This window comes from Ranitomeya imitator, chromosome 1 (assembly GCF_032444005.1).
Source record: "Ranitomeya imitator isolate aRanImi1 chromosome 1, aRanImi1.pri, whole genome shotgun sequence".
NCBI lineage: Eukaryota > Metazoa > Chordata > Amphibia > Anura > Dendrobatidae > Ranitomeya > Ranitomeya imitator.
The window spans coordinates 906,239,291-906,263,818 of NC_091282.1; the positions used below are offsets into that span (position 1 = coordinate 906,239,291).

Genomic DNA, 24,528 nt, shown 5'->3' on the forward strand with positions numbered 1-24,528 from the left:
TTCATCTTTGGAAAATTGTGTACAATAAATGGAGATTGTTCATCTATTAGACCAGAAAAAAGGAGGAGTGTAAATTCAAGTTCTGAATAAGTATGGCTTTCCGTGCTTGGTTGACCATGTACCGAGGCGATTGTCAGTTACAGTTGGTGCCCTGGGATGAGTACACATTCATGTCATGTTGTTCATCATTATTATTGCAGATACTACTATTCAAATAAAACCGCAAAATTGCATCTGCTACTTCTGACTGACTGGAAGTCAGAGGTTAACTGTCACAAGCGCTCAATGCAAGTCTATAAGAGCCTGGTTCTGTCACAACCTGCAGAAGACCGACCGGGGCAGTATTCTCTATACAGTATCGACAGAAACGTTTGTATAATTTGTTTTTTAAATAAATCCTTCTAGGATTTGAACACTGAATGCACCACTTCAGATTATCCATCCGTGTGACCACGGTGTTCGATGTTACAATGTAACATTCTTAATTAAACCATAAATTTACGATTCTCATCCTGTACAAACACTGGTCTGACCATGTTTCCTAGTTTTGAGTTACAATCGTATCGCTCATCGTTCAAACGATTCTTTTCTTGTAATTGTAACCGAAGTCTGCTAATTTCCAGTTGATTACGGTACTCATTATAGGCATGTTAACCATTTGCCTGAATTTTTTTTTAAGCATATGAGAAAAAGGATAAACAGATAAAAAAAAAAAATGGATAAAAATTTGATCCAGTACACTGCTAAAAAAAGTCAGTTTTTTTTCTCTCATATATTTAAAAACAACAACTGATCTTTGAATGAGGCACAAAGCAGCTGAGCTCCCGCTGCAACAGCGGAATTAGACAGGACTCAGATTCTGGATATTTATCCTCTTAGCCCGCAGTCACAGTGGTGTAGAATATGAACGAGTGCTATGCGAGAAAACCTCGCATAGCACTCGGACCACTGTAAATCTATGGGTCAGCTCACATCACCGTTTTTTTTTTTTTTTTCCCTCTGGTGTATTCAGTGTGCGAGTGAAATTGCAGTATGCTGTAATTGTACGTGTATATCGCCCGAGACTCGAGGCAACTCTATGGGTGTGAAAAAACTCGAACACCACACGGACCATAAGTGTGACTTGCGAGAAATTAGCATTTTCTTCATATTAGATTCAATGGGGAAAAGCAGTGAGAAATGTAAAGCCATATTATGCATGTCATACGGATGCATAGGTGCGAGGAAATCACATCATCGCATTAAAAGCGCATTACACACAGATGACCATACAGAGAACACTTGAGTGACTATCGGCAGGGAGAGTCGGACCGAATTTTTTTTTTTTTTTTTACGTTTCGTCGGACTCCAGCCTCAAACGGTTATTCACATCTTCAGGAATGAGTATTCTTGGACAATGCTTGTAAATAAATTTTTTTTTGCAATTTCGTGCCTATTAAAATTTTCAGCTGCTCTAAGGCTATGTGCACACGTTGCGGATGCGCAGCAGTTTTCCATCAGGTGTACAGTACCATGTAAACCTATGGAAAACCAAATCCGCAGTGCCCATGGTGCAGAAAATACCACACGGAAACGCTGCATTGTATTTTCCGCAGCATGTCAATACTTTGTGTGGATTCCGCTTCGTTTTACACCTGCTCCTCAATAGGAATCCGCAGGTGTAAAACCGCAGGTGGAATCTGCACAAAAAACCGCGGTAAATCCGCAACGTGGGCACATGGCCTAAAGATATTAGTATTTTTGCTTTGTTTATTCTCATTTTTATAGACCTATATATTTTTATAGACTTTTATATAGAACTAGCTGTACTACCCGGCTTCGCCCGGGTTAATAACTGCTGTCAGCAAAATAGAATGTGTTAACAAAAATGTATTCTGCACACAAAAACCATTAAAAAAAAATACCGGTAGATAGTTTTTGCCTTTCAGTTACATTTCTAAGTTCATTGGCTCTTGAGAAAGCAGCTGCTGTTCTCATGTGTGTCAGCCTTGTTTCTCAGCCTTCACATTTTTCATTGGCTCGTAATGCAGCTTTTCTTTTTGCATCAGCTGACATTCATGCCATGGAATTCCTTTTCTTATGAGGCATTGTTGTCGTAAAAATAGTCTGTAACTGGCAGTTTCTATATCCTCTCACATAGAGGTAATGTGACTTGTGTGGCGACATGCATGTAGCAACTTTTTGTGTGTCGAGTTGCATGTGACAGGTTAGTGTAGCAAGTTGTGTGCAGCAAGTTTGCGCATGGCGAGTTTTGCGCGTGGTGAGTTTTATGTGTGGTGCATTTTGAGTATGTGCAAGTTTTGTGCGAGGCAACTTTTGTATGTGTTGCAACTTTTGTGCATGTGGCAATTTTTCCGCGTGTGGCGAATTTTCCATGAGGTGAGTTTTGCACCTGTGGCTAGTTTTGCGTGAGCCTAGTTTTGCATGTGGCGAGTTTTGCATGTGGCGAAGTTTGCGCGTGGTGAGTTTTGAGCGGTGACTTTTGTGTTTCGACTTTTGGGGCGAGGTTGGTGTATGTGTGGTGAAATGTGTGCTGTGGGTGGTATATGTGTTCAAGCACGTGGCAGTGTGTGGTGCATTTTGTGTGTGTTCATATCCCCGTGTGTGGTGAGTATCCCATGTCGGGGCCCCACCTTAGCAACTGTACAGTATATACTCTTCCACCTTGTTCACATCTGGCAGCTGTCAATTTGCCTCCAACACTTTTCCTTTCACTTTTCCCCATTATGTAGATAGGGGCAAAATTGTTTGGTGAATTGGAATGCGCAGGGTTAAAATTTCGCCTCACAATATAGCCTATGACGCTCTCGGGGGCCAGACGTGTGACTGTGCAAAATTTTGTGGCTGTAGCTGTGACGGTGGAGATGCCAATCCAGGACACACACACATGCACGCACGCACACACACGCACGCACGCACTCAGCTTTATATCTAATATATAGGTGACATACAGCAGGTATATACTATTTACATGGGAGATGACATATAGGTGTATACTATATACAGGAGATGACAAACATGTATATACTGTATATACTGAGGGGAAAATGAGAGGTGTGAGGTGAAAATGAAAAGGTGTGAGTGCAAAATGAGGAGTGAGGAAAAATAGTGGAGTGATCGGAAAATGACAGCTGTGAGGTCGAAATGACAAGTGTTAAGGGGAAATGAGAGGAGTGAGGGGGAAAATGAGAGATGTGAGGGGGAAAATGAGAGGCGGGATGGGAAAATAAGAGAAGTGAGGTGCTATAACTAACCACAGATATTTACTATGCCCAGGCAACGCCGGGCTCTTCAGCTAGTATTAGATAAACACTTACAAAGTGCAGCCTGTGAAAAATTAACACTTTTCTTTGGTTTACCCCCTCAAACATGCGCAGTATCTATCCTCTTGAACATGCGCAGCGTTTACAAGCTCTTTTCCATTGAGCTTGTAAGACCTGTTTTGAAGCTGGCCAGTATCGCTGGAGCATGCTGTTACCTCCTAATCCCGGCCAGCTTCAGCGCATTTCTAACAAGTTAAACAGCAGCGGTTGTTGGTCTCCTAGGTAACAAGCACATAGTGTTAATAACAGCTGCATCTTTTATTTAGCAGTATACTGAAAGTGTTTGTTTTTGCAAGCTCACTGGGACAATATCCATCTCCGAAAATGCTTTAAATGCTGTGTACAATTTCAATCTGCATCTATACAGCAGCCAAAGGCCTAATCATGGCCACCAGACCTGCCATCTTAGGAAATCTGTTAGGCCACGGTTATGCTGGCAGAAACAATACAGTGTATTAGGTATTGCAGTGTGCTTAGATTCATTGGTAGTGCCGCTTCCGTAATGCCTTTTTTTTCTCTTTCTGTAATCCCACACATTAAACGGTGTAAAAAATAATTTAACCCCCCCCCCCCCCCCCCCAAAAAAAAAAAAAAAAAAAAAAAAAACTAAGGTTGGTGTTTATAGGGCTGTATTATACTGCCAGTAAATATAACTTAGATTTGTGTAATCTAAATGTGTTGTTAGCAATAAGTGCAGACTCTGTCTGCTGGCATGTTATCAGTTCTGCATATAGGAAATAGAGCCCCGCTTCCATCTTCCCTACACGTGATGCTTTTCCGGTCAGTGCTGTTAGCTCGGTGTCAGGGCTTCGCCTGCTCTTCTGGGTGACAGCATTAATGACAATAGCCTCATTGTGTAGCCATGAGCTCCATGGTTTGCTCCTGAGGCTGAGGCAAGGAGGAGCCGCTGGCGGGGAGGGGGAGCTGTCACTGAGGAGAGAGGACATTGCTCTCCCTACATCAGCAGCATCCATCCAGACAGCATCCTGGGAGCTGCTGACGCTCCGAGCATCTCTGGTCACATGAGTGTGAATTTCTCTTCCCTTCATTAGTCAGCCATTTTGGTCACCACCCTGCTTACTGCGCAGAACCAATCCTACAAGATCACAAGTGCCTGGGTTGTGCAGCCCTATTGCCCTCTTTGAACCGCTCGGATTCCTATGATTGCCTTTCATTGTCCTTTCTGCGCCTCTGGACGACGGCTTTGACTTTTCAGGACCTAGCTCTCTGGCTGTGACACAGAATAATCTTAGAATCTGGAGTTTGGGCTCTAAAAAGCAGGTTTGACGCATGACAATTGGCAGCAGGGGGGCGGCAGAGGCGATTCTCCGGCTTTCAGAGCAGAAAGGTTGCATTTCATCAGTACAGCAGTCATACGCTTTCTCTCTAGATCTCCACATCTTGATTGTGCACCTTTACCTCTGAGCTCATTGCCTTCCTAACCTGCGTGCATCCATCTTGGATTCTTGGCCTCTCTTCGTGCCGTGACTGTTTTTGTTTTGTTTTTTTTTGGTGGCTGTTGTATCACCTGAGCCATCATGTCGGCTCTCACTCCTCAGAGCGACATGCCAACCCCCACCACAGACAAGATAACCCAGGCTGCCATGGAGACCATCTACCTTTGCAAATTCCGTGTTTCTATGGATGGCGAATGGCTTTGCTTGCGCGAACTTGACGACATCTCGCTTACGCCAGACCATGAACCTAATCCTGAAGGTATGGGCCAGATTCCTCCCATAATCTCCTGCTGTGAAATACTTCATTGTTCTCACAGCCAAGTGTTACGTATGATTGTTTCCCCCAATTATTATTACATTTATGCCAATGCTTTGTGTGATATGATACTCATTGTGTGACGGGATGGATTATTGGAGTATTTCTGTAGGAGAGAATCATTTCCTTCTTATTACTTGGGGCCGACCTGTGAAGGTCGCATATCTCCAGGCCTGCTGTCAGTATATATGATAGTCACTGTGCATGCTACGTGCTCTATTGAAAGTGTTAGTTGCCTACAATACGCTCATTTGGATTTCTGTGCTTCCTAACTACAGCGCTGTGTATCGTCCCCATCCTTTTCTTGTAAGCCTCCCTCTCCATATGATCAGTAACCTTCATATTACCTTTGTAATATGATGCAGGGAAATACGCCACAGTCGTCAGTGGATCTGTGTATCCTGAACATGCGCTGACAGAGTTAATAGCATCTGGTCGCGGTCATTTTCTGACACGTGTCGCAATGAAGTGGTTAAATGGCTGTGCCCCCTCCCTCGTCACTGTCATTCTGCCTAAATAGTATGGACAAAAGACCTATAGAATATAGCGCTCTCCTGAGAGTCTACAAATCCCTCGTTTAGGCCAACTCCCGCGTGATCCATGCCCAGTCTCTCGGGCACTCTGTAATATGGCAGTAAGCAGAAAGACACATTTTATACAGTGTCCATACATTGGCTGTATAGCGTAACTACATATGTATCCTGTCCGTAGTAGTAATACACAGTGGGAGGGTCTGCCCTTTGGGCCTTGTCATAAGGTTCCATCTTACACTGCTGCCTTTGGTCATGTAGTCGGCATAGCTCTTTCCACTGATAATTCCATAAAAATATAATTAGTGATTTAATTCATTGCCCGATTTGGCTTTATTTTTCATCAATTTTTCTAGTAGAAAAAAGCACAACTTTTTCTATACAAGTTTCATAAAATAGAATTGCTTGTAAGGTGTGGATTACCATAGAGGTTGACAAACTGGGGTAGACACCAGAGGCCCCTAAAAATAACACCCCACATAGTAGCTGATTTTCAGGTTTGTCACCCAAGATAATGCTAAGCTATTTAAATGGAATCTGTCAGCAGCAGCATAATATATGGCAAGAGCGCCAGATTATGGGGATGTCACTTATTAGGCTGTATGCTGTAGTTTCAGTACAATCAGTATTTTACCAGCAGGAGATTATCACTGCAGAATTAGCTCTCATGTGCGGGTCAGACCAGCTTTTCTGTGTAACCCTGCCCCCATCACTGATTGGCAGCTTGCTGACAATGTACACAGGAGGCTGCCAATCCGAGGTGTGGGCGGTGTTTTACAGAGCTCAGCTTTCTGACCACTGCTACATCTACATCAAAGAAAACTGGGATTCTATCAAAACTACACCAAGCAGTCCAGTAAGTAACGCATCACCGGATCAGGCTCTCCGTCCCTCCACCATGCTGCTCTCAGATTACATAACAACCCTGCTGACAGATTCCCTTTAAGCCACCACAAAAACAAAAATACCATACATAATTGTGTAACATATGTTAATTTAGTTAGGCTGTGTACATAGATGTGCTCAATGAAGAGACTTTGGTGTTATTTCTTTCTGAGATATTGACACCATTATTGAAAGTCTGATTAAACCTATCCTCTATTAGAAGTGCATTTAATTGTTGGGATCTGTTACAGGTCGAATTCTGATTTTCTGCGCCCAAGAAGAAACAAACAGAATTCTTAATGCAGATGTGAAGGCCTGGTGTCCTGTCCTACACAACATTGCATATATATATATTTATAGCACCACTCCATCATAATATGTATTCAATATCAGTGCTGGCGTGGTGCCACTAATCTAAGTTCCCTTACCCTAGTATTCCCAGCTCTTCCCAGCACCCTCTGGTCCAGCGCCACCATCTTGTGAACGCAACTTCCGACTGACCAGAAGTCAGAGGTAACGGTCACAAGCTCTCAGTGCAAGTCTATGAGAGCCTCATTCTGTCCTCGTTCCGGCTCTCATAGACTTACATTGAGTGGTGACTTCCAGATCACACAGCAACCACTAGAGCGATCCGACAAGTCTCAGCCTGCAGAAGACTGACCGGAGCGACGCTGGTAACAGAAGACAGCATCTGGTAAATATGAGACTAAGGGCGGGGAACCGGGATTAGTGACACCACTCCAGCAGTCAAATAAAAACAACTCTGTAGTGGATCAGTCTCCAGATTTCACAACACAAACTGCAAATATAGATAATAAAGAAGTCTCAGACTTGATGTACTTTTTGACTTGGATTTTTAAACATTTTTCTGCCAGATATTACAATACTCATTTAAAAAAAAAAAAATCAGGATTATGCTGCCATTATGATGTGTATTTTTATAGTTAGTAGACCAGCCTGATGTAAGAGATTTGTTTAATGAGCTATGCGGATTGTATTGTGAAATCTAGTGACTGATCTACTTTAATCCCCTCTACCACAATTTTCCAACAATAAAGCTGGTTTTAGTCACACGCTCTACTGGCTGAAAGCTGGAGATAAAACTATAGGTTCTTTCTTTTTTTTGCTGACATTACCTGAATGTAATCAGACTTACAATATTTTATAGGCTGACTAGTATATTAAGTCACAAGTTGTGGTCAATCATCCCCCAAACATCCAACCCAACAAACGATCATTTACCATAGACTGCTTGTTTGAACAAATTACCATGGCTGAAATGTATCTGTCCATATCCAGCTTTATTTTTGGGACTTTGGTTCATGATGCCAGTGGTGACTTTGTGTTGTGAAGAGCCTAGTGCTGTGTACTGCTATAGATGACACTGTCCGCTGGCCATTGCTAATGGTTGGAGTGGTTCTTCACACTTATGGCCATGTGATTCTTGGCTGCAATCTTGTTTCATGCGGCAGTGTATTCTTGAATTGTGTTAAGCAGCAAAGAAAAAGCCTATCGATCTGTAAAGTAAGTAATATAGATCAGGATCAAATTGCCTATCTCAATGCAAAAAAAATCGAATTTTAGTTTTCCTATTGAATTGCTTCCCTTTAAATGCAAGTAACCCATTAGTTGCTTGTCTGCCATGTTATGTCACTAGCATTTTACTGTAAAGCCTAAAAAAAAATGTTAAATTCCTGTTGTGGTGAACTGTGGTCATTGCATTTTTGTTGGGATGGTGGCTAATCTACAAGCTGTATACCAGTGTTTTTTTCTGGAGATCCATGTCTTAACAAAGATATGCCAGGAAAAGGCCTTTTATGCATGCTAAAAATTGTCGTCACACCTTTTAATATGTCCTGTCTAAGGGTTAGTCACAGGCACAAGGCCTAATGGATCATTCACGATAGATTCTTAAGACTGGCCTGTATTTCCATGGTAACAGACAACAAACTCCAGTGTGTAGTCTGATCCTACAGTCCTATTGTATTAAAATAATTTCTTGGCTACATACATTTGGTTAGTAAAATGACTGAAGGATCAGACTGCACGATTTGTACAGAAGCTGAAGACACAAATTACCGGTACCTTTATTTATTTAACAAGATTTGCAGAGTATTTTCATTGATTGGATCAATAAAAAATGGTTTTAAAGGTCTTTTAAAGCCATTAGAAAGTAGACATATGTAGCATTAGCTTCAGACTGTCTGCAAACAGAATTCTAATAGACTGATAGCATGGGAATATTACTGGTAGATTTTACTGAAGGGGTTTTCTACCATCCAAACTTAATGCTGGTAAATACTACTTCCATCATAATCGGAGGCCAACATCTTGGATTAAAATTGAGGACTATGTTTAGGGAATATTTGATCTGTGTGCCCCTAATTATCATTTCAGAAGCTTTACAATCCCAAAGAGTTGATAATCTTTAGTAGCACTTAGCAGTTTCCTGTTATCTATTAGTTATGCACCGCTTTTAAAGGGAACCTGTCACCCCGTTTTTTTCAGTAGGAGATAAAAATACCGTTAAATAGGGCCTGAGCTGTGCTTTACAATAGGGTATTTTTTGTCCCCTGATTCCCTACCTATGCTGAAGAAATACCTTACAAAAGTGGCCTTTTTCGCCTGTCAATCAGGCTGGTCAGGTCAGATGGGCGTGGTCACAGCGCTGTTTCTCCCCCACATCTTGCTTATGTTTCCGTTGGTGGCGTAGTGCTTCTCGCATGCGCAAGTGCCAAATGCACTGCGCAGCTGTAGAAAAAGAGCGCGCTCGCCGCTATTCAGCGGTTTCTCGGTGGGCGCGGCCATCTTCCTGAGGCCGCGCGTGCGCAGATGGAGTCTCCTGCTTCCCGTGGCTTCAGGAAAATGGCCGCGGGATGCCGCGCGTGCGCAGATGGACATCGCGGCGGCCATTTTCCTGAAGCCGAGTTCAAATTCTTACGATACGTCATCATTGTCTGATTGTTCAGGGTCTGACACCTGGCACCCCCGCTGATCAGCTGTTATCAGTGGCGACCGCTGGCCAGAAGTGCTCACTTGCGGAGCTTGCAGTCTTCTGTTAGTGGCCGCCAAAGGGTTCTGCACATCCGCTTCCTATTGATTTGAATTGGAGGCAGCTGCGCGGTATCCTGTGGTAGCCACTAAAGGTTCCGTCACACTCAGCGATGCTGCAGTGATATAGACAACAAGCCGATCGCTGCAGCGTCGCTGTTTAGGTCGCTGTAGAGACGTCAAACACTGCAACACCAGAACGATGCAGGAGCGATCCAGTGACGTAACGGCGACTCACTTATCGTTCTCGCTGGTTGTTAGCTCCATGTAAAAACATTGCTGGCATCGTTGCTTTTGCTGTCAAACATGACGAATCACGCCGACCTGACGACCAAATAAAGTTCTGGACTTCTAGCTCCGACCAGCGATGTCACAGGATCCTGATCGCTGCTGCGTGTTAAACACAACGAGATCGCTATCCAGGACGCTGCAACGTCACGGATCGTTGTCGTTCTCGTTGTGAAGTTGCTGAGTGTGAAGGTACCTTAACAGAAGACTGCAAGCTCTGTAAGTGAGTTCTCCCGGGTGCCTGGCAGATCAGACATTGATGGCCTTTCCTAAGGATAGGTGATCAATGCTAACGTAGTGGACAGCCTCTTTAAAAACAAGGCTAGGGCAGCAGAGAGTGGCTTGGCAGTGCTGTGTTGCAGCAAAACAAACATTGTTCCCAACATCTAACTCATAACTTGAAAAATATATAATGTTTAAGCTTTAAGAAATGGTGATATGGCAAATATTTAACATGGGTAGTAGGCATAAATTCAATGAAGAAACAAAGTATAGGGTGTATGAAGAGAGAGAAAATCCTGTGACTCCAATGTATTATTACCCCTCTATAACTCACGTGTATGGCCATTTATTGAATGTCGGAACCGGGTTTGGCCCCCACAATTTAAAAAGGGCTTTGGAAAGTTCAAAGGTGGGCAACTAGATTATTACATCAGATGCAAGGCCTCTCCTATGAGAGGTTGGAAAAGTTGGGTTTGTTTAGCTTAGGGTGCATTCACATCTGTGTCTCCGTTGGGGCATACATCCAAAATCCCCCAAAATGGGGTCTGGGCGCATGTGCAGACAGGGCCATAGACTGTAATGGTAATGCATTTTTTTCCGGAATGTACATCTACTGGAGACAGACACTCAGACGCAGTCTGCTACAGCTGATTGTCCACCTTCTTCAGGCATACACTCCCAAAAATGATGCACGGCAGAGTGCACATTCCCTCTGTAGTCACCATTTAATCTATTGGCCCCGTTGGCGCATGCGTCTGGACCCCGTTTTGTGGGGTATTTCAGACATATGCCCTGACTGGGACACAGAAAGCAATGTAAATGCACCCTTAGAAAAAAGGCGCCTCAGAGGAGATCTAAATATGTGTGGTCAGTACCAAGGACTGGCATACTCCTTCTAAAGACCATACTAAGGACTAGAGATGAGCAAATTTGCTCAGGTTCCCTCTTCGGCAAGCTGCGTAGGGACCCCGGCTTCTTGGATCGCGCTTGGCGATCGGTGCTGTGTGTGTATACCAGCCTGATGAAGGGCCGTAAGCAGTCTCGAAAGCTTGCTTTGCAACATCATCAACTATATTTTGTTAGCCATTAAAAGGTATCACACCCCCCAAGATTCCTATTTTGGTTCTCCCACTGAGAGCCCTCTATATCTTGTTTTTCTACTGGCTAACATGGTACCAAACCACTTACTAAAAGCCGTCTATGAAGATGTTCCGCATGTCCGGCTACGCAGGGCCGCCGGATGCGTCCCTGCACACATAGTGGAGATGGGATTTCATAAAATCCCCTCCACTATGCTGTACGCAGCGCAGCGTCCAATCCGCAGCCAATCCTGAAGGTTTCCTGACTGTGGAATGAATGCACTGAGGGTGTTCTTCTTGTGCACAGGTCAGACGAACCCAGTTCTTCACTGTGCATGTATGCCTACAAAATGTTAATGTTTTTAATCCCGGAGCAGCAGCCAAGAACATGTTTCTGTCTATATTGCCCATGTCTTGCTCTGAGATTTGTCCTGTATTCCCAGAAGTGGTTTATAAAGTGATAGAGCACAGGGATGGCGGCAGGAGAATGGATCTAGTGTCTCATGGGAACTGCATTCCTCCTTGTTTAGTGAGGTTATAAATGTCTGACTGGGGTATTCTGCACTGTGACAATTCACAGCCTGATCTTTAAAATGTCTCACTTTTTTCACAAATGTATATTTTCCTAAAATGTTTTATTTTGTTAGCATCATGAATGATGAAAGTATGCAGGAGTATATCATCATTTTGTGCTGTATGTAATGACCTTGTAATTGTGACGTGCAGTTCCCATATTATCCTGATGGCATTAAAATTCCCGTCTTGGATGTGCAATTTGAAGTACTGCGGATGGAGATTGACAAAAATCTTCTCCGGACCTTAGTCCTGCAAGCTAGGTCAGTAGCCCATTTTCGCTGGACCAGAGGCCTGCGTACCTCCTGCTACATACCTGAATCCCTGGCGCCTCTTGTGATTGGTATGTGTGGAGCGCTATAATCATAGTGCCACTGTGGGCTTGTGTATGAGAAGAGGCACAGTGGATTCCAAAAGGAAGGAATCTGGTCCAGCAGCCACCGACTACCTACATTACTGTTGGAGTTGGGTTCTAGGAATCTGTTTGAGCCATGGATCCACATAGGATTACATGCGTACAGGATGCGTCAGCACACTGCCATTAATGAATACCTGAACTCCGCATCCAACCACGTCAAGGTGTACCTAAATATGGATGGTACCAGGCCTCATCTGAGAAAGATGTGTAGATAAGATTGCTGACCCCTGGAGGTGGCCACCCCCTCCTTCCCTCTACAATGTATACCACACACTAAAAAAAGTAGCGGTATACATTAGGGACCTTCCATATTTAGGAACAACTTGACTTCTTTGGTTTAAGCACTCAGAGATCAAAAAATCCTAGGTACTCTACGTTTGTAACATTTACAGCAGCAGTGGAGTTCATGGATCCATTAATCGTAGTGTGTGTGTATTGGCCATATAGTGTATCTGGACACCTGTACATTAATTTAATACGGTACTAATGGTTTGCGGCGTATTTATTTTTTCCGCATAAGGATTAGTCCTAATCAAAAAGGACCAGTCTATATATGACTAATTCACTCTCTTTCCTGAGTGCAATATGCCGGATATGGAGCATCCTACTTGGTGTGGAAATTCTCCGTAGTGAGTTAATAGGGATCACAAGCCCTTTTCATGTGCATAGGATGCTGACTGTAGTTAAGGTTGATTAGGATTTTGGCACAGACTCTATTTCATGTTTAAATGGGGCCAAATAGGATTACATGTTATCATTCATCTTACTGACTGAAGACCCAGGCCACTGGCAGCCAAACCATCTGGAGCTTTGCAAATGGACCTTACAGAAGACCTGTCTCTTGCCATGAATATATATTTTTTACGTGCTGTAAATGCCACTGTTTTCCTGAATTTGACGGGTTTTTCTCCCCCTCTTTTCTCCATTCCTAACATGTCCTCTTCCTTTGTCTTGCTAGCTCAGGGAGCATGATTTTCAACTTTTTGTCTTGAGGATCATGCCGTTTAGCTAACTATACTAGGTTTACATACAATGAAGTGGGCCATATCTCAGGAGCAGTGAGGCACAGGAAGGAAAAAAAAAATCCGAGCAGTAGCATTTATACCAGATTACACAGGTAACAAACTAGGTGGCAAGTGACAGATACTGTACAATCATAGTACAGACGTCTGAAATGGGAATGACCCACAATAATACTTTCTCGGTCTCCCATGACGGCACTACGGAGAGAGGGGATCCGCCCTTCAGGGACAGGAAACCTACAGATAAAAGGGCGGTACCTCTCCCTCGCATCAGTTGGTTTCCTGTCCCTGAACAGGGAACCTCTTTCCGGTGGTACCTGTTATGAAGACCGATGGACCGGGACCGGGCGGTCGAGTTCCGGCAGCGAGGAGGCTCCTGCCGCGGCTTGTCCGGCTCCCGAAGCCGCCACCGCTGGAACCGAGGGGTTCTTCAGGGTGAGCGGAGGGAGAACGCCGCCGATTCTGAGGAGAGGAAGGGGCGCTGGATCACCCGTAGCTCCTGTGCCGATAAGCGCACGCTCCGGGTGTACTAAGATGGCCGCCGCTCCGGAAATGCGGCAGGACTTCCGGGTCATCGCCGCGCGCATGCGCGGTAGCTTCTCTTCTCCCTGGAGGACGTGACGCAGGACCGGAAGTGCGGGGAACGCCGGAGGTGGCGCCAAATACAAATAGGGAGATGGTGCACACATAGTTGTCGCACCATCTCCCTGTAAATCATGGATGACAGCGATCCACAGGAGCTGCAGCCTAGGCAGCAGCACCATAAGAAGACAGACCCTAAGAGCGCTATGAGTGGGTCTAGCAGCCGTTCTACACAGCGCAGCAGGTCTTCTGCGAAGACTAGTTCACCTCCTCGGGAACCTTCCATTCCAGACCCAGGGCCCCCTCCAGAACCGGTACCTGCCTGCACGTCCGAATGGTGAGTTGATCTTCGTGAAAGTATATATTATAATAGGGCTCCCTCTTCTCCCTTAATAGGGAAAGAAGTTGGAGAAAAGGAAAAGCAAATCCTGCCCCATCTGTGACAAAGCTTTACCAGTAGCCTGGGACAAAAAGCTTTGTAAATCATGTATCCAGCGTGTGCTATGTGAGGAGACTCCCGACTTTGCATCCGAGCTAAAAAATATTATTAGATCTGAGGTTCAGAATGCTGTATCTTCCTCCAAAAAAGGAAAAGATAAAGTAAAGGAAACAGTACAATCCCACTCTGTCCGATCCTCATCTGAAGACGCAGATTCGAACGATTCTGACTCCTCCCTATCCTCCTCCGAGGAAGATTCAGGCCGACATTGTTTTCCACTCGAGGAAGTGGATGCTTTAGTGAGAGCCGTTAGGGCTACTATGGGGGTGGAGGAGCCTAAACCTGACAAAACAGCCCAAGACGTAATGTTTGGTGGCTTGGGACAAAATAAACGGAAAACCTTTCCTTTAAATCCCAATGTCCAATCCCTAATTAAAAAAGAATGGGAAAAACCAGATAGGAGGAACTCTTCAGTGCCCTCGCTTAAAAGAAAGTATCCCTTCGAAGATGACGCATCCACTTCCTGGGATAAGGCACCAAAGTTGGATGTAGCGGTGGCAAAAGCCTCGAAAAAATTTGCGCTCCCGTTCGAGGACATGGGTACCCTCAGAGACCCTTTAGATAAGAAAGCAGACACATTTCTTAAAGGGGCATGGGAATCGGCTGGGGGTAGCTTGAGGCCTACTGTTGCGGCTACCTGCACCTCCAGATCTCTGATGGTATGGATTGATCAATTAGAGAGTCAAATTAGAGACGGGCTACCCAGGAATAAATTACTGGATTCTATCCCTGCAATTAGAGCAGCAGCAGCATTCCTGGCGGACTCCTCGGCAGACTCCGTACGGTTAACATCTAAGGCCGCTGCTCTCTCCAACGCAGCCAGAAGAACCTTATGGCTCAAAAGCTGGCCTGGGGATCTCCAGACAAAGCTAAAGCTATGTTCTATTCCGTGTGAAGGAAATTTTCTGTTTGGAGAGACCCTGGATGACATCCTCCAAAAAGCAGGAGACAAAAAGAAGGGGTTTCCAAATTTGGGCCCAGCCCCATTCAGGCAGTCCTTTCGGAATCGGAGATTTTTCCGCCGCAGACCCCCCAGGGAGCAGAATAAATGGGAAGAAGGCAGGAGAAGGGATAGAGGTTACCTCTTTGGCAACACCTCTCGCGACAAAAAACCCTCCAAATGACATTGTGCCTACGGTAGGGGGAAGACTCACATCTTTCCTTCCCGCCTGGAAGAAAATATCCAACAACACCTGGATTCTAAACATCATACAGTACGGTCTAAAAATAGATTTTATTTCTTTCCCTCCCCGGAAGTACATAGAAACGAAAATAAGATCTTCAGTGGCAGAACAAGCAGCTTTAGAGAAAGAAATTATTTCCCTACTGCAAAAATCTGTGATTCAAGAAATCCCTCCTCAGAAAGTAGGAGAACGGTTTTTCTCCCCTCTTTTTTTTTTTTTAGTACCAAAACCCGACGGGTCCTTTCGGACCATTATAAATCTAAAAAACCTGAACAAATACGTAAAAAATTACAAATTCAAAATGGAAACAATAAAGTCCACCATAAAAATCCTGTTTCCGAATTGCTACATGGTCGTGATAGACCTAACCGATGCATATTATCATGTGCCCATCCACAATCAGTCTCAAAAATTCCTGAGATTGGCAGTTCCCATAAAAGGACAATTAAGATTTTTTCAGTACAGAGCTCTTCCGTTCGGAATCTCTATAGCTCCTCGAATATTCACGAAGGTAATAGCGGAAATGATGGCCCACATAAGGGAACAAAATATATTAATAGTCCCTTACCTAGACGACTTTCTCATCGTAAGCAACTCGGCCCAAAGTTGCAAAGAACAGAGGGACCGGGTAATGACTATCTTGACGGACTTGGGGTGGCTCATAAACTTAAAAAAATCAAAGTTGGAACCCTGTCAAGTACAGGAGTTCCTAGGTCTGACATTAGACTCCCGAGTACAAGAATGCCGACTTCCAAACCCCAAAAAAAGTCAACATATCAGCCATGATAGCGCAAACTTTTCACCATCCTTCCATGACTCTAAGGAGAGCAATGTCACTACTAGGCTCTCTGTCCTCATGCTTACCAGCGATACCCTTCGCACAATTCCACACAAGGGAGCTTCAGTGGCACGTACTCGAATGGCAGTCAATACTAAAAGACAAATTGGAAAGTCGAATCACCCTGAGTTCCTCAGTTATTCATTCCCTTCGTTGGTGGGCAGAGAGCCAAAACTTATCAAAGGGAGTTCCTTGGGTGACACAGATATCCCGGGTGATAACAACCGATGCGAGTCCCACAGGGTGGGGGGCTCATATGGGGGACAGAGTGGCTCAGGGAACCTGGTCAGTTCAGGAAATATCAGCATCCTCAAACCAAAAAGAACTTTGGGCAGTGCTTCAGGCTCTTCTTTCTTTTCTGACCTATATTCAGGGACATCATGTCCGAATTTTTTCGGACAACAAAGTGACTGTAGCGTATATAAACCACCAGGGAGGAACAAGGTCTCAGGCACTCATGAGTTCTTCAGCCAAAATTTTCAACCTTGCAGAAGAAAATCTACTATCCCTCTCTGCGCTACACATTCAGGGTTCAAACAACGAGAGAGCAGATTACCTGAGTCGATCGCTGTTAAAACAAGGTGAGTGGTCCCTAAACCAATCCATCTACGATCAGATCACAAAAATGTGGGGAGCACCGACAATAGATCTATTCGCCAATTACAAAAACAAAAAGGTGAACAAATTCTGCTCACTGAACCTGGTAGGGAATGCACAGGCTCTAGATGCCTTTATGATTCCGTGGACTCAAAAATTAACTTATGCTTTTCCTCCAACTATTCTGATCCCGGCAGTCATTCGGAAAGTCAGAGAGGACAAAGCGAAAATGATCCTCATAGCCCCGTTCTGGCCAAAAAGGACGTGGTTCTCCTGGCTGAGGATGCTTTCGGTCTCGGACCCATGGGTCCTGCCGAATATACCAGACCTTCTACATCAAGGGCCGATCTTCCACCCACAGGAATCAAACTTACATTTGACAGCCTGGTTTTTGAACGGGGACTATTAAAAGAAAGAGGTTTCTCAGATAACTTAGTCACCACGTTGTTAAAAAGTAGAAAACCCATCACTACTAGAATATATGGGAAAACTTGGAAAAAATTTCTGTCCGTCTCCAAAATAAAAGTCCAAGATGGGCCCTCAATTCCTAAAATACTGGAGTTCCTACAAAAAGGTCTGGAACAGGGGTTGTCGGTTAGTACTCTTAAAGTACAAATAGCAGCTCTAGGAGCACTCTATAACCATAATATTGCGGCCAACCCATGGATAATTAGATTTGTTAAGGCGGTGACAAGATCAAAGCCATTAGTCGCTCAGAAAGTGCCCTCATGGGACTTAAATTTAGTCCTCTCGGCGTTAACGGGTCCTCCATTCGAACCCATAGAGACGATTTCCATTAAAACTCTATCACTTAAAACCATTCTCTTAGTAGCGTTAACATCCGCACGCAGAATAAGTGACATTCAAGCCTTATCCTCTACTCCACCCTTCACTAAAATATTAGATGATAGAGTCACTCTTAGACCTGACCCGGCATATTTGCCAAAAGTGGCATCAAAATTCCATAGGTCACAAGAAGTCTCCCTGCCATCCTTTTGTCCAAACCCAAAAAATGAGAAAGAGCAGAACTTCCATAATCTAGACGTCAGAAGGTGCCTAATCCAATATTTAGATTCCACCAGAGAGTATAGGAAGGAAGGCTCTCTGTTTGTCTGTTTCCAGGGTCCCAGAAAAGGATTCCGGGCATCCAAGGGTACTTTGGCGAGGTGGATAAAGGAGGCGATAGTCTTGGCATATTCATCCTCGGGGAATGAGATCCCAGATGGTATAAGAGCACATTCCACAAGAGCAGTAGCTACCTCATGGGCTGAGAGGTCAGAGGTATCAATAGAGCAAATCTGTAAAGCGGCCACCTGGTCATCACCATCGACCTTTTTTAGACACTATAGATTAAATCTAGCCTCTGTGTCTGACTTAACCTTCCGACGAAGGGTTCTCGAGGCGGTGGTCCCTCCCTAAGCTTAGTCTCTGCAATTCTCTCCGTAGTGCTGTCATGGGAGACCGAGAAAGTCGTAGTTACTCACCGATAACGGTGTTTCTCGGAGCCCATGACAGCACTCGCTTATTCCCTCCCATCACGTGTGCAGTGAGCACCTTTAATTACATATAATTTATATAGTGTATATAGTATGAGTATAGGCACGGGGTTCCTCTTTTAAGAAATGTTGTAATATGATTTTTTCTCTGTTGTAAACTAACCTGGAGGTCCTCCGATGCTCTGTAAACCAACTGATGCGAGGGAGAGGTACCGCCCTTTTATCTGTAGGTTTCCTGTCCCTGAAGGGCGGATCCCCTCTCTCCGTAGTGCTGTCATGGGCTCCGAGAAACACCGTTATCGGTGAGTAACTACGACTTTTTTTCCCTGTATACATTTTTAACAATACTAAGAAAAAAAAAAACTTGTATATGAATGAAAAGAACAGGGATATCTCATTCAGGACAGGGTTATATTTGAGACAAATCCAGTAATCCAAAACCTTCCATGAATAGAACATTAAGACTTCTTTCACACTTCCGTCGGTACGGGGCCGTCACAAAGCGTCGGCGCGATGTACCGACGGACGTTGTTAAAATTCTGCACAACGTGGGCAGCGGATGCAGTTTTTCAACGCATCCGCTGCCCATTCTAAAGTCCCGGGGAGGAGCTAGAGATCTCCGCCCGGGCATGCGCACTCCAAAGTGCAGGATGCAACGTACGAAAAACGTCCCCTTGAATGTTTTTTCGTGACGACGGTCCGCCAGAACACGACGCATCCAGTGCACGACGGGCGCGACGTGTGGCCATACGTCGCGATCCGTCGGCAATACAAGTCTATGGGAAAAAATATGCATCCTGCGGGCAACTTTGCATTGCGACGGAGGCCAAACGACAGAAGTGTGGAAGAAGCCTAATATGTTCTTATAGGGGTTTTCCGTTTTTTTTGTTTGTTTTGTGTTTAATCCTTGGTATGTAGCCATGATCATAAAATAAGCTATAATCACACTGGAATCTGTATTTTGCTCCAATGGTCTCCGCCGGTCAGGAAGCGATGATGCCCTGGCTACTGTTCCTCTGACCCAGCAGCCAAGCAGTTGTGACGACATGGCTTCCAGTCCAGCAGAGACCATCGGCATGGCAGCGGACTCCAGGGGTGAGTATAACTTCTCATTTATTATCTTGGCTCCTTGCTGCATTTTTTATGTTTTTGTTTTTAAAGGCTGGAAAATCCCTTTAACCCCTTACCGGCATCGGACGTACTATACCGTCCGATGCCGGCTCCCCTGCTTTGATGCAGGGCTCCGCGGTGAGCCCGCACCAAAGCCGGGACATGTCAGCTGTTTTGAACAGCTGACATGTGCCCGTAATAGGCGCGGGCAGAATCGCGATCTGCCCGCACCTATTAACTAGTTAAATGCCGCTGTCAAACGCAGACAGCGGCATTTAACTACCGCTTCCGGCCAGGCGGCCGGAAATGACGTCATCGCCGACCCCCGTCACATGATTGGGGGTCGGCGATGCTTGTGAATGGTAACCATAGAGGTCCTTCAGACCTCTATGGTTACTGATTGCCCGTCGCTGTGAGCGCCACCCTGTGGTCGGCGCTCACAGCACACGTGCAATTCTGCTACATAGCAGCGAACAGCAGATCGCTGCTATGTAGCAGAGCCGATCGTGCTATGCCTGCTTCTAGCCTCTCATGGAGGCTATTGAAGCATGGCAAAAGTAAAAAAAAAAAGTTTAAAAAAATGTGAAAAAAATTAAAAAAACATAAAAGTTTAAATCACCCCCCTTTCGCCCCAATCAAAATAAATCAATAAAAAAAATATCAAATCTACGCATATTTGGTATCGCCGCGCTCAGAATCGCCCGATCTATCAATTAAAAAAAAGTATTAACCTGATCGCTAAACAGCGTAGCGGGAAAAAATTCGAAACGCCAGAATTACGTTTTTTTGGTCGCCGCGACATTGCATTAAAATGCAATAACGGGCGATCAAAAGAACGTATCTGCACCGAAATGCTATCATTAAAAACGTCATCGCGGCACGCAAAAAATAAGCCCTCAACCGACCCCAGATGATGAAAAATGGAGACGCTACGAGTATCGGAAATGGCGCAATTTTTTTTTTTTTTTTTTTTTTTTTTTAGCAAAGTTTGGAATTTTTTTTCACCACTTAGATAAAAAATAACCTAGTCATGTTTGGTGTCTATGAATTCGTATTGACCTGGAGAATCATAATGGCAGGTCATTTTTAGCATTTAGTGAACCTAGCAAAAAAGCCAAACAAAAAACCAATGTGGGATTGCACTTTTTTTGCAATTTCACCGCACTTGGAATTTTTTTCCCGTTTTCTAGTACACGACATGCTAAAACCAATGATGTCGTTCAAAAGTACAACTCGTCCCGCAAAAAATAAGCCCTCACATGGCCAAATTGACGGAAAAATAAAAAAGTTATGGCTCTGGGAAGGAGGGGAGCGAAAAACGAACACGGAAAAACGAAAAATCCCCCGGTCATGAAGGGGTTAAGGCTATGTGCACACGTCTGGAATTGCCGCGGAAATTTCCGCAGCAATTCCGGAACTCCCTGCCGCAGGAAAAACGCATGCGGAATTGGCATTCGTTTTCCCACTAAACACTAGCTTTTTACCAGCGTAATTAGCTTGCAGATTGCTAGTGTTTTCCAAAAAAACTGACAGGTTGGTCACACTTGTCAAACATTGTGTTTGACAAGTGTGACCAACTTTTTACTATGGATGCTGCCTATGGAGCATCAATCGTAAAAAGATCTAATGTTAAAAATAAATAAAAATAAATGGTGATATTCTCACCTTCCGGCGTCTCCCGCAGTCTTCCTGCTCCTCGCGATGCTCCCCTTCCCAATAATGCATTGCAAGAATGATAAGTGACAACGTAGTGGTCTCGCGAGACCGCTACGTCATCACAGGTCATTGCTGCAAGGCATTATTTTAATTCTTTTTTTTTTTTTTTAACAATTATATGGTTCTGAGGGCCTGGAGGAGAGTCTCCTCTCCTCCACCCTGGGTACCAACCGCACATGATCCGCTTACTTCCCGCATGGTTGGCATAGCCACATGCGGAAAGTAAGCGGATCAATGCATTCCTGTGTGTGCGGAATCCCTGCGATTCCGCACAAAGAATGAACATGCTGCGTTTTTTTTCCAGAATGCTATTCCGCCGCGGACAAAAACGCATCATGTGCACAAAAATTGCGGATTGCATTCTAATAGGATGCTTAATGTATGAGTTTTTTCAGTTTTATCGCGTTTTTATAGCAAAAAAACGCGAAAAATCCTGAACGTGTGCACACAGCCTAACTGTTCTGGTCTGCTGTCCTAGCCTCGTCCACCGGTGGGAAGCATCCTTTGTATGGACTGTGCCATTTTTAAGGCATGGTTTGATATGAGCAATTTGATTTTGGAAGCTGCACCTTGGCAGGCGATGACACAGCTTAGTCACGTGCTCCTTCACGTCTCCTGTCCTACGCACAGAACCTTGCCGTGTAAGTTTTGGCATCCCCGAGCTGCGGTTGTTGCTGTCTTTGTGGGTATGAGATGTTGTGTGCCAGTCTCCTGACTAGGCTTCTGCTTCAGATTACCAAAAGGTTTCCTCGTGAGCAGTGGAGCAAGCTATTAAATGCTTATGTGTAATGTCGTTATCTGCCCTCTATGTGCCTGCCATAAAGTTATTGCTTTTTTCTTTTCATTTGTTTTTTTTATGTGTGCTGTTTGCAAAGATTCTTGGGAGGATTTGACAGAGTTGGTGGAGAAAATGCGTCATGATCCAAAAGGTGCGTCCCGTCCCACCGTGAGAAATGCTTCACTTGCTTTGGCACTGTGTCATTTCACTATCCAGGTTAGGTTTACTGTGGCTTTTACAAGAACTGACGGTGAAGGTGAAAATTGTACAACTATGACTGCACTCTAACCTTACATAATGCCACGAGATTTACATCTTATTATCTTCAATTTTAATGCTGCAAAGCTGACGTTAACCAAGGGAATCCAGTGTGTTGTGCTAAACTTAAGAATATGCACAAGCTACATTTTCTCCCCTGCATGTTGTGCGATGCATGCAGACTAATATTTACACACAGGGCGAGAACCACTAAAGAGGATATTATGTCAGGAACATTTTGGTTAGGCTGGTCACACCTGTAATCTGCGGCATGCCTGGTACCATGAAGTTGCCAAAAATTTTGGTTTTACTTGATTTGGTTACATTCTTGGGGTTTCTAGATTACAATGTCTCGTGTTGGAACGCACCACATCCAACTTTGTAGACAGATGTGAATTTACCAAATTTTTCCAGTTGAACTGGACATGCAATGTTCGGCCTCATTCACATGTTCGTGTTTAAACTAAAAAAATTGTACGGGTGCCATCAGTGTTGTGCCATCAGTGTCAGTTTTTACCATCAGTGTGTCATTAGGGTTTTTCACAGATGGATAAAGAAATAAATACGGTAAATTACAAAGAATCTCCTATACGTTTCAATGTTAAACACAGACTGCACAGAGATGCAATCTGTGTGCTGTACGTGTTGGTTTTTTTTTATCAATTTTTTTTTATTATTATTGGCACTTTTCATCTGTGCTGTTAAAAAAAAAAAAAAAACGGACAGGTCTCCTTTTTTTTTTTTTTTTTTTTTGCACGGACAAACCGTCCATCAAAAGCATGAACTTGTTAACAGTACAATAATTATGGGTCCATGTTGTATCTGTGAAAAAAATGTATATAACCAGTACATGCAAGACAGATGAGTGAATGAGGCTTACTGCAAGGCGGAATATATATATACTAGCTATTGAACCCGTTCTATGCCCGGGTGGCGAGCATTTATATTGGTATATGGTCTCCATCCTGGTATGTGCTGCTACCATCTTGCGCCCCCATCTTGTCATGTGCTGCTCCCATCCTGCGCCCCCGTTCTGTCATGTGCTGCTCCCATCCTGCGCCACCGTTCTGTAATTTGCTGCTCCCATCCATATGCCCCATACGCTGCTCCATGAAGATTGATGGCCCCCATAAGATGCTCCATAGTATATGCCTCATATGCTGCTCCATTATGGTTGAAGCACCATAAGATGCTCCATAGTATATGCCCCAGATACTGCTCCATTATGGTTGATGGCCCCCATAAGATGCTCCATAGTATATGCCCCGTATTCTGCACCATTATGGTTGATGGCCCCCATAAGATGCTCCATAGTACTGTATATGCCTCATATGCTGCTCCATTATGGTTGATGGCCCCCATAAGATGCTCCATAGTATATGCCCCGTATTCTGCACCATTATGGTTGATGGCCCCCATAAGATGCTCCATAGTACTGTATATGCCTCATATGCTGCTCCATTATGGTTGATGGCCCCCATAAGATGCTCCATAGTATATGCCCCGTATGCTGCTTCATTATGGTTGATGGCCCCCATAAGATGCTCCATAGTATATGCCCCGTATTCTGCACCATTATGGTTGATGGCCCCCATAAGATGCTCCATAGTATATGCCCCGTATTCTGCACCATTATGGTTGATGGCCTCCATAGATGCTCCATAGTATATGCCTCATATGCTGCTCCATTATGGTTGATGGCCCCCATAAGATGCTCCATAGTATATGCCCCGTATGCTGCTCCATTATGGTTGATGACCCCCATAAGAAGCTCCATAGTATATGCCCCGTATGCTGCTCCATAAATGTTGATGGCCCCCATAAGATGCTAAGATGCTCCATAGTATTATATGCCCCGTATGCTGCTGCGATATATAAAAAAAAATATATACTCACTTATCGTCGCTGGGCGCCGAGTGCTGGGGGGCCTGAGCAGGCGGGGACACCGGCGCACTGTGGGGTTCAGGTGCCGGAGTCGCCGCTAGCTCAGGCCCCCGACACTTGCTATATTCACCTGTCCCGTTCCAGTGCTGCGTGCCGCTCCGTCTAACGGGTCCTCTGGCTGTGACTGTTCAGTCAGAGGGCGGCGCGCATTAAGCGCGTCATCGCGCCTTCTGAACTGAACGTCACAGGCAGAGGACCCGGAAGACGGAGCTGCACGCAGCGCTGGAACGGGACAGGTGAAAATAGCTTATACTCACCCTCCTGGCACGTCCCTGCTTCTCCGTTGGAGATCGCGGTGTGCGTTCAGTGCTTACGCATACCGCGATCTCCTGGGCTGCGTCACTCTGTGGGGTCCAGACTGC

General features: G+C 44.6%; 1 protein-coding gene across 6 annotated transcripts in view; it reads left to right on the forward strand.

Moving 5' to 3' along the window:
* Positions 1 to 24,528, forward strand: part of RUFY3 (RUN and FYVE domain containing 3) — a 140,740-nt gene that overhangs the window by 36,476 nt on the left and 79,736 nt on the right. For 2 of the 6 annotated variants that reach the window (XM_069743407.1, XM_069743406.1), the window contains exon 1: positions 4,391 to 5,039. The exons of 3 other annotated variants lie outside the window; for them this stretch is intronic. In XM_069743407.1, the coding sequence (XP_069599508.1) occupies positions 4,862 to 5,039 (178 nt within the window). In that variant the 5' untranslated portion in view covers positions 4,391 to 4,861. Of the gene's footprint in view, positions 1 to 4,000; positions 5,040 to 24,528 lie in introns of those variants that run through there. One more of the 6 variants, XM_069743409.1, reaches the window with a different exon arrangement.